This window comes from Salvelinus namaycush, unplaced genomic scaffold, assembly GCF_016432855.1.
Source record: "Salvelinus namaycush isolate Seneca unplaced genomic scaffold, SaNama_1.0 Scaffold768, whole genome shotgun sequence".
NCBI classification, from domain to species: domain Eukaryota; kingdom Metazoa; phylum Chordata; class Actinopteri; order Salmoniformes; family Salmonidae; genus Salvelinus; species Salvelinus namaycush.
The window spans coordinates 84,779-96,796 of NW_024061495.1; the positions used below are offsets into that span (position 1 = coordinate 84,779).

At 44.2% G+C, this 12,018-nt stretch overlaps 1 protein-coding gene across 1 annotated transcript in view; it reads right to left on the bottom strand.

Moving 5' to 3' along the window:
• Window positions 1-654: 654 nt before the first annotated feature.
• The window catches only part of tkfc (triokinase/FMN cyclase), a 24,533-nt gene continuing 13,169 nt past the window's right edge, over window positions 655-12,018 (bottom strand). Inside the window, exons 14-15 of the mRNA XM_038987553.1 lie at window positions 6,638-6,730; window positions 655-989 (exon numbers count right to left, since the gene is read on the bottom strand). Of these exons, the coding sequence (XP_038843481.1) occupies window positions 831-989; window positions 6,638-6,730 (252 nt within the window). The 3' untranslated portion in view covers window positions 655-830. The remainder of the gene's footprint in view (window positions 990-6,637; window positions 6,731-12,018) is intronic.

The window sequence follows — 12,018 nt, forward strand, 5'->3', positions numbered from 1 at the left end:
TTAGACTCACTAACAGAGTCGCTTGCCATTTCATTCCTCATTGCTATGATTCACTGGTTATAAGACTCCTCATTGCTATGATTCACTGGTTATAAGAGTCCTCATTGCTATGATTCACTGGTTATAAGACTCCTCATTGCTATGATTCACTGGTTATAAGACTCCTCATTGCTATGATTCACTGGTTAAGACTCCTCATTGCTATGATTCACTGGTTAAGACTCCTCATTGCTATGATTCACTGGTTATAAGACTCCTCATTGCTATGATTCACTGGTTATAAGACTCCTCATTGCTATGATTTACTGGTTAAGAGTCCTCATTGCTATGATTCACTGGTTAAGACTCCTCATTGCTATGATTCACTGGTTAAGACTCCTCATTGCTATGATTCACTGGTTATAAGACTCCTCATTGCTATGATTTACTGGTTAAGAGTCCTCATTGCTATGATTCACTGGTTAAGAGTCCTCATTGCAATGATTCACTGGTTAAGACTTCTCATTGCTATGATTCACTGGTTATAAGACTCCTCATTGCTATGATTTACTGGTTAAGAGTCCTCATTGCTATGATTCACTGGTTAAGACTCCTCATTGCTATGATTCACTGGTTAAGACTCCTCATTGCTATGATTCACTGGTTAAGACTTCATAGTTATCAGATTTACTTTATGAAATCATCCCTTGTCAGATTCACGATTCTATGTCATGGATAATATGATTTGACATCACCATATCTTGCTTTTCACAATATCTATTATCACATTTTCAAACAGATCACCATGCGTTACAGCTGTAACGATGACAACAACGTGCGTCTGTCTGACATCACTTCTGTCCTCCCAGGGCTTCGAACACCGCTCTCAAGATGGCAGCTATCGCCACGGCACCGGGGTCAGGAAGGGTCACGCGTACCGTGGCGATGTAGCTGGCTCTCCCCGCCCTGGCTGTGAGGTCACGGGTAGACTCCGCCCCCAGTTCAGCTTTCTAGGGAGAGACAGAACGAGGGAGAGACAGAACGAGGGAGAGACAGAACGAGGGAGAGAAAAGCGGAGACAGGATGTTAAACACAAACTACTTCCTTTTCAGTGATTGCTGATCTGAAAGAACTAAGAAAAAAATAAAGGTTTACATCAGGGGGTAGACAACCCTGGGTCTGGAGGGCCACAGACACTGTTTACATCAGGGGGTAGACAACCCTGGCTCTGGAGGGCCACTGGCACATCATATTTATCAATATTGCGTAGAAACTATTGTAAAATACTACTTAGGAATGGAATTGAGTGTTCGTACACATAGAAAAAATATTATTTATCCAACAATCCTACAAGCATCATACGCACACCGATACGAGATAAATACCGATAGGGGACAAATACCAATTTGATAAATACCGGTAGGAGATCAATACCAATGGTTCTCAGTCTCAGTGCTTGACCTTGGCTACTTGCATTTCGAAACATCCCTAATTAACCATATATGGTCAAAATCCTCCCTTTAAATCCAGTGGGGAATATACACAGCGCCGTACCATGAAATAACAGACAACGGCACAACCCAAAGGTTCTGGTGTCAGATATTGAATAGAGGAGGTGTCAGATATGGAATAGAGGTTCTGGTGTCAGATATGGAATAGAGGTGCTGGTGTCAGATATTGAATAGAGGTTCTGGTGTCAGATATGGAATAGAGGTGGTGTCAGATATGGAATAGAGGTGGTGTCAGATATGGAATAGAGGTTCTGGTGTCAGATATGGAATAGAGGTGGTGTCAGATATGGAATAGAGGTGCTGGTGTCAGATATTGAATAGAGGTGCTGGTGTCAGATATTGAATAGAGGTGCTGGTGTCAGATATTGAATAGAGGTGCTGGTGTCAGATATTGAATAGAGGTGCTGGTGTCAGATATTGAATAGAGGTGCTGGTGTCAGATATTGAATAGAGGTGCTGGTGTCAGATATTGAATAGAGGTGCTGGTGTCAGATATTGAATAGAGGTGCTGGTGTCAGATATTGAATAGAGGTGCTGGTGTCAGATATTGAATAGAGGGGCAGGTGTCAGATATTGAATAGAGGGGCAGGTGTCAGATATTGAATAGAGGGGCAGGTGTCAGATATTGAATAGAGGTGCAGGTGTCAGATATTGAATAGAGGTGCAGGTGTCAGATATGGAATAGAGGTGCTGGTGTCAGATATTGAATAGAGGTGCTGGTGTCAGATATTGAATAGAGGTGCTGGTGTCAGATATTGAATAGAGGGGCAGGTGTCAGATATTGAATAGAGGGGCAGGTGTCAGATGTGGAATACAACCAAAAGGTTTTATTTGGCTCACTCAGTTGCCGCTTGACTTAGTAAAAATAAAAACATACAGCGCCTTCAGAAACTATTCACACCCCTCGACTTTTTCCACATTTTGTTGTTACAGCCGGAATTAAAAATGGAGATCGTCACTGGCCTGCACACACATACACACACCCCATAATGTCAAAGTGGAATTATGTTTTTCAAAAGGTTTAGCTCAGCATTCAACCCCTTTGTTATGGCAAGCCTAAATAAGTTCAGAAGTAAACATGTGCTGAACAAGTCACATAATAAGTTGCATGGACTCTGTGTACAATAACAGTGTTGAACATGATTTCTGATATTGACCACCTCATCTCTGTACCCCACACATACAATTATCTGTAAGGTCCCTCAGTCGAGCAGTGAATTTCAAACACAGATTCGACCAGGGAGATTTTCCAATGCCTCGCAAAGAAGGGCACCTATTGGTAGATGGGTAAAATGTTTAAAGATGACATTGAATCCCCCTTTGAACATGGTGAAGTTATTAAATGACACTTTGGATGGTGTATCAACACACCCAGTCACTACAAAGATACAGGCGTCCTTTCTAACTTAGTTGCCGGAGAGGAAGGAAACCGCTCAGGGATTTCACCATGAGGCCAATGGTGACTATAAAACAGTTACAGAGTTTAACGTCTGTGATAGGAGAAAACTGAGGATGGATCAACAACATTGTAGTTACTCCGCAATACTATACTAAAAGAAGGAATCCTGTACAGATATAAAATATACCAAAACATGCATCTGGTTTGTAACAAGGCACTAAAGTAATACTGCAAAAAATGTGCCAAAGTAATTCACTTTTTGTCCTGTATACAAAGTGTTATGTTTGGGGCAAATCCAATACAACACATGACTGAAGAGTACCACTCTTCCTATGTTCAAGCATAGTGGTGGCTGCATCATGTTATGGGTATGCTTGTAATCATTAAGGACTGGGGAATTTTTTCAGGATAATAAATCAAATGGAATGTAACTCAGCACAGGCAGAATTCCAAAGGAAAACAATTGAAATGACAATTAAATCCATTTTAAATCCCACTTTGTAACAACAAAATATGGAAAAAGTCCAGGGGTGAGAATACTTTCTGAAGGTCCTGTAGCTACAAAGAGAGGACCATTAGGACAATTCAAGTTGCTTTAGGCGGGCTATGGCCTGTGTCGTGACCGGGGAAAAGCGGTGAGGGAGGAGCCGCGTCTCAAATGGAACAGTAATCTGCGTCGTTCGGTCATTCGGTCTTCCGGAAACACCTGTTTTCCATCAAATAAATGTCAGAATTTTCAAACCAGTTTTCATTGGGAAGCTGCATACAAAGCGTTTTTAATCTAAAGCAAATCACTTTTGCATGTGATAGCATCCTACTAATTAGTCCAAGTGCTTATTTACGTCACAATTAGTTTTGAGCCGACTTGGCTGTGGGCTTTGCACAGTGCACTTGGCTTGCACCCGGAAGGCAGACCGGTTCCAAAACCAATGCAATTCATTTTCACCCGGTGCAAAACATGCCCTACCCAAAATCCCCTCAGTGGCAAATATGAGTCATATGAGGAAATCAGTCAATTGAAATAAATTAGGCCCTAATCTATGGATATTCACATGACTGGGAATACAGATATGCATCTGTTGGTCACAGATACCTTAATAACCAAATGGGTCTCAGGATCTCATCACAGTATTTTCTGTGCATTCAAATTGCTATCGATAAAATGTAATTGTGTTTGTAGCTTATGCCTGCCTGCCCATACCATAACCCCACCAAGAGACACTCTGTCCACAACGTTGACGTCAGCAAACCACTCGCCCACACAACGCCGTACACGTGGACTGTGGTTGTGAGGCTGGATGGACGTAGCGCCAAATTCTCTAAAATGACGGAGGAGTCATATGGTCGAGAAATGAACATTCAATTCTCTGGAAACAGCTCTGGTGGACATTCCTTCAGGCAGCATGCCAATTTCACACTCCCTCAAAACTTGAGACATATGTGGCATTGTATTGTGTGACAAAACTGCACATTTTAGAGTGGCCTTTTATTGTCCCCAGCACAAGGTGCACATGTGTAATGATCATGCCGTTTAATCAGCTTCTTGATATGTCACACCTGTCAGGTGGTTGGATTATCTTGGTAAAGGAGAAATGCTCACTAACAGGGATGTAAACAAACTTGTGAACAGAATTTGAGAAAAATAATATTTTTGTGAGCATGGAAAATTTCGGGGATCTTTTATTTCAGCTCATGAAACATGGGACCAACACTTTACATGTTGCGTTTATATTGTTGTTCAGTGTAGAATAAATCATTTTGGGGTGGTGCTTTTATGGCGTATTTGGGAACCCATTGATGACATCACGGCAAAGAAAGCCCTCTTGACTTGCGACGGTGGACACGACGTGTTACTGTTACTGATGATTGCAGCCGAAACATTGGCTCATCGAGGGGCTGTGAGACGCCGGTCGGCAAGCTCAGGCTAAAAAGTGCCCGTTGTGCCAAAAACCCGAGGATGTGTTCCGGGAAGAGCCGCCGTTTTGGCCTTTTCACATAGGTCTTAAATCTTTACCTTGGAAAACGATATCTGATGAGCCAATCTGTACTTCCTGTTAAAAAAAAAAGTCCCACCTGTCTCTAAAAACACACTCTGCTAAATGCAGTGTTTCAAATCTTCCAACAGAGCGGGTCAGCCATCTCTCATAGGACTTACCATTATCTCAGTATTTTATAGTCTTACACAATGGTTTACCTTTCACACATGCCTCTAATTTAACAATTGACTTTTTGTTGTTGGGTTTTTGTACTTTTACCCCCTTTTTCTCCACAGTTTCGTGGTATCCAATTGGTAGTTACAGTCTTGTCCCATCGCTGCAACTCCCGTACGGACTCGGGAGAGAAGGTCGAGAGCTGTGCGTCATCCGAAACACGACCCAGCCGAGCCGTACTGCTGCTTGACACACTGCCCACTTAACCCGGAAGCCAGCCGCACCAATGTGTCGGAGGAAACACAGTCTAACTGATGACCGAAGTCAGCTTGCAGGCGCCCGGCCCACCACAAGGAGTCGCTAGAGTGCGATGGGACAAGGATCCCGGCCGGCCAAACTCCCGGACAAAATCCCGGCCGGCCACTAGACTACTACGGACGACGCTGGGCCAATTGTGCGCCGCCTCATGGTTTTCCCGGCCGGCTGTGACACAGCATGGAATCGAACCTGGGTCTGTAAAGACGACTCGAGCATTGCGATGCAGTGCCTTAGACCACTGCGCCACTTGGCAGGGGCCAATTTTCTGTACTTTTCTCACAATGGAAAATAGAACTAATTGTTACTTACTAATTTAATTATTACTCTCAAAAATTCAACATGTATTTTCCCCATTCTACGCTTCACAAGCAGTTCCCTTAGTCCACCACTGTGTACATCTCTGCACACTCTCAAGCCAACGTTAATATTGATCCATTTCACACTTTGCATGGTAATGATCCCACGTATGGTTCACTCATAGATCTGTGCCTACGCATGACTGATAAATTAGGGCCCAGGTGTGTTGAATGATCAATTAGCTCGGTTCGTCAGGTGTGGCGCCTAGTTGGAATAAAATCCTGCAGCACCCCAGGAACAGGGTTGTCTACGCAACATGGTGGAATTGAAGAGATGGGTCTAAGTACAGCCATCACATCAACATGGTGGAATTGAAGAGATGGGTCTAAGTACAGCCATCACATCAACATGGTGGAATTGAAGAGATGGGTCTAAGTACAGCCATCACATCAACATGGTGGAATTGAAGAGATGGGTCTAAGTACAGCCATCACATCAACATGGTGGAATTGAAGAGATGGGTCTAAGTACAGCCATCACATCAACATGGTGGAATTGAAGAGATGGGTCTAAGTACAGCCATCACATCAACATGGTGGAATTGAAGAGATGGGTCTAAGTACAGCCATCACATCAACATGGTGGAATTGAAGAGATGGGTCTAAGTACAGCCATCACATCAACATGGTGGAATTGAAGAGATGGGTCTAAGTACAGCCATCACATCAACATGGTGGAATTGAAGAGATGGGTCTAAGTACAGCCATCACATCAACATGGTGGAATTGAAGAGATGGGTCTAAGTACAGCCATCACATCAACATGGTGGAATTGAAGAGATGGGTCTAAGTACAGCCATCACATCAACATGGTGGAATTGAAGAGATGGGTCTAAGTACAGCCATCACATCAACATGGTGGAATTGAAGAGATGGGTCTAAGTACAGCCATCACATCAACATGGTGGAATTGAAGTACTGTACCTCCACGGCAGCCTGCAGAATGGCCATGTGACCACCAGGAGGCGATGTTGTCAGTCTCCTCAGTTCTTCCACTGCTGGACACAGAGCGTCCAACTGGACAAGAAACAGGTAAGATACTTTTACAATAATACACACAAATAAACCCAATCATACAGTTACATAGCAGCATATTCCATCCTCTTCTTTATACCATGTCCTCCACTTGGTCCCTTTCAGCCAACTGTTGTGAACTCAGGGTAGTTCCCTTAATTCTTTTGGTGCAGTGTGAACATTCCAAAAGGAAGTCAAACCATCTCAAAAGTGGTCTGAGTTTGGTTCACTTGAATTCCGTGGTCTGGTTCAATTTTTTGGGACAATGTGAACACAAAGCTCCCCAGGTTTGCTTGTCATTATTCCCGCACCTCACATTAGACTACTGTCATAACCCCTCACACTAGACTACTGTTATAACCCCTCACACTAGACTACTGTCATAACCCCTCACACTAGACTACTGTCATAACCCCTCACACTAGTCTACTGGTATAACCCCTCACACTAGTCTACTGTTATAACCCCTCACACTAGACTACTGTCATAACCCCTCACACTAGACTACTGACATAACCCCTCACACTAGACTACTGCCATAACCCCTCACACTAGACTACTGTTATAACCCCTCACACTAGACTACTGCCATAACCCCTCACACTAGACTACTGTTATAACCCCTCACACTAGACTACTGACATAACCCCTCACACTAGACTACTGTTATAACCCCTCACACTAGACTACTGACATAACCCCTCACACTAGACTACTGACATAACCCCTCACACTAGACTACTGACATAACCCCTCACACTAGACTACTGACATAACCCCTCACACTAGACTACTGACATAACCCCTCACACTAGACTACTGACATAACCCCTCACACTAGACTACTGCTATAACCCCTCACACTAGACTACTGCCATAACCCCTCACACTAGACTACTGTTATAACCCCTCACACTAGACTACTGTTATAACCCCTCACACTAGACTACTGTTATAACCCCTCACACTAGACTACTGTCATAACCCCTCACACTAGACTACTGATATAACCCCTCACACTAGACTACTGACATAACCCCTCACACTAGACTACTGCCATAACCCCTCACACTAGACTACTGTCATAACCCCTCACACTAGCCTACTGTTATAACCCCTCACACTAGACTACTGCCATAACCCCTCACACTAGACTACTGTTATAACCCCTCACACTAGACTACTGACATAACCCCTCACACTAGACTACTGCCATAACCCCTCACACTAGACTACTGTTATAACCCCTCACACTAGACTACTGACATAACCCCTCACACTAGACTACTTTCATAACCCCTCACACTAGACTACTGACATAACCCCTCACACTAGACTGTTATAACCCTCACACTAGACTACTGCTATAACCCCTCACACTAGACTACTGACATAACCCCTCACACTAGACTACTTTCATAACCCCTCACACTAGACTACTGACATAACCCCTCACACTAGACTGTTATAACCCTCACACTAGACTACTGCTATAACCCCTCACACTAGACTACTGACATAACCCCTCACACTAGACTACTGACATAACCCCTCACACTAGACTACTGACATAACCCCTCACACTAGACTACTGTCATAACCCCTCACACTAGACTACTGTCATAACCCCTCACACTAGACTACTGTCATAACCCCTCACACTAGACTACTGTCATAACCCCTCACACTAGACTACTTTCATAACCCCTCACACTAGACTACTGACATAACCCCTCACACTAGACTACTTTCATAACCCCTCACACTAGACTACTGACATAACCCCTCACACTAGACTGTTATAACCCTCACACTAGACTACTGCTATAACCCCTCACACTAGACTACTGACATAACCCCTCACACTAGACTACTGACATAACCCCTCACACTAGACTACTGACATAACCCCTCACACTAGACTACTGACATAACCCCTCACACTAGACTACTGACATAACCCCTCACACTAGACTACTGACATAACCCCTCACACTAGACTACTGTCATAACCTCTCACACTAGACTACTGACATAACCCCTCACACTAGACTACTGTCATAACCCCTCACACTAGACTACTGACATAACCCCTCACACTAGACTACTGTTATAACCCCTCACACTAGACTACTGACATAACCCCTCACACTAGACTACTGCCATAACCCCTCACACTAGACTACTGTTATAACCCCTCACACTAGACTACTGACATAACCCCTCACACTAGACTACTTTCATAACCCCTCACACTAGACTACTGACATAACCCCTCACACTAGACTGTTATAACCCTCACACTAGACTACTGCTATAACCCCTCACACTAGACTACTGACATAACCCCTCACACTAGACTACTGACATAACCCCTCACACTAGACTACTGTCATAACCCCTCACACTAGACTACTGTTATAACCCCTCACACTAGACTACTGACATAACCCCTCACACTAGACTACTTTCATAACCCCTCACACTAGACTACTGACATAACCCCTCACACTAGACTGTTATAACCCTCACACTAGACTACTGCTATAACCCCTCACACTAGACTACTGACATAACCCCTCACACTAGACTACTGACATAACCCCTCACACTAGACTACTGACATAACCCCTCACACTAGACTACTGACATAACCCCTCACACTAGACTACTGACATAACCCCTCACACTAGACTACTGACATAACACCTCACACTAGACTACTGTCATAACCCCTCACACTAGACTACTGTCATAACCCCTCACACTAGACTACTGTCATAACCCCTCACACTAGACTACTGATATAACCCCTCACACTAGACTACTGACATAACCCCTCACACTAGACTACTGACATAACCCCTCACACTAGACTACTGACATAACCCCTCACACTAGACTACTGACATAACACCTCACACTAGACTACTGTCATAACCCCTCACACTAGACTACTGCCATAACCCCTCACACTAGACTACTGTCATAACCCCTCACACTAGACTACTGATATAACCCCTCACACTAGACTACTGACATAACCCCTCACACTAGACTACTGACATAACCCCTCACACTAGACTACTGACATAACCCCTCGCACTAGACTACTGACATAACCCCTCACACTAGACTACTGTCATAACCCCTCACACTAGACTACTGACATAACCCCTCACACTAGACTACTGTCATAACCCCTCACACTAGACTACTGTCATAACCCCTCACACTAGACTACTGTCATAACCCCTCACACTAGACTACTGTTATAACCCCTCACACTAGTCTACTGTTATAACCCCTCACACTAGACTACTGTCATAACCCCTCACACTAGACTACTGTCATAACCCCTCACACTAGACTACTGTCATAACCCCTCACACTAGTCTACTGGTATAACCCCTCACACTAGTCTACTGTTATAACCCCTCACACTAGACTACTGACATAACCCCTCACACTAGACTACTGACATAACCCCTCACACTAGACTACTGACATAACCCCTCACACTAGACTACTGACATAACCCCTCACACTAGACTACTGCCATAACCCCTCACACTAGACTACTGACATAACCCCTCAAACTAGACTACTGACATAACCCCTCAAACTAGACTACTGACATAACCCCTCACACTAGACTACTGTTATAACCCCTCACACTAGACTACTGTCATAACCCCTCACACGAGACTACTGTCATAACCCCTCACACTAGACTACTGTTATAACCCCTCACACTAGTCTACTGTTATAACCCCTCACACTAGACTACTGTCATAACCCCTCACACTAGACTACTGTCATAACCCCTCACACTAGACTACTGTCATAACCCCTCACACTAGTCTACTGGTATAACCCCTCACACTAGTCTACTGTTATAACCCCTCACACTAGACTACTGACATAACCCCTCACACTAGACTACTGACATAACCCCTCACACTAGACTACTGACATAACCCCTCACACTAGACTACTGACATAACCCCTCACACTAGACTACTGACATAACCCCTCACACTAGACTACTGACATAACCCCTCAAACTAGACTACTGACATAACCCCTCAAACTAGACTACTGACATAACCCCTCACACTAGACTACTGTCATAACCCCTCGCACTAGACTACTGACATAACCCCTCACACTAGACTACTGACATAACCCCTCGCACTAGACTACTGTCATAACCCCTCGCACTAGACTACTGACATAACCCCTCGCACTAGACTACTGACATAACCCCTCACACTAGACTACTGTCATAACCCCTCACACTAGACTACTGTCATAACCCCTCACACTAGACTACTGTCATAACCCCTCACACTAGACTACTGTCATAACCCCTCACACTAGTCTACTGGTATAACCCCTCACACTAGTCTACTGTTATAACCCCTCACACTAGACTACTGACATAACCCCTCACACTAGACTACTGCCATAACCCCTCACACTAGACTACTGTTATAACCCCTCACACTAGTCTACTGTTATAACCCCTCACACTAGTCTACTGACATAACCCCTCACACTAGTCTACTGTTATAACCCCTCACACTAGACTACTGACATAACCCCTCACACTAGACTACTGACATAACCCCTCACACTAGACTACTGACATAACCCCTCACACTAGACTACTGACATAACCCCTCACACTAGACTACTGCCATAACCCCTCACACTAGACTACTGACATAACCCCTCACACTAGACTACTGTCATAACCCCTCACACTAGACTACTGTCATAACCCCTCACACTAGACTACTGTCATAACCCCTCACACTAGTCTACTGGTATAACCCCTCACACTAGTCTACTGTTATAACCCCTCACACTAGACTACTGTTATAACCCCTCACACTAGACTACTGTCATAACCCCTCACACTAGACTACTGTTATAACCCCTCACACTAGTCTACTGGTATAACCCCTCACACTAGTCTACTGTTATAACCCCTCACACTAGACTACTGTTATAACCCCTCACACTAGACTACTGACATAACCCCTCACACTAGACTACTGTTATAACCCCTCACACTAGACTACTGTCATAACCCCTCACACTAGACTACTGTCATAACCCCTCACACTAGACTACTGTCATAACCCCTCACACTAGTCTACTGGTATAACCCCTCACACTAGTCTACTGTTATAACCCCTCACACTAGTCTACTGTTATAACCCCTCACACTAGACTACTGTCATAACCCCTCACACTAGACTACTGACATAACCCCTCACACT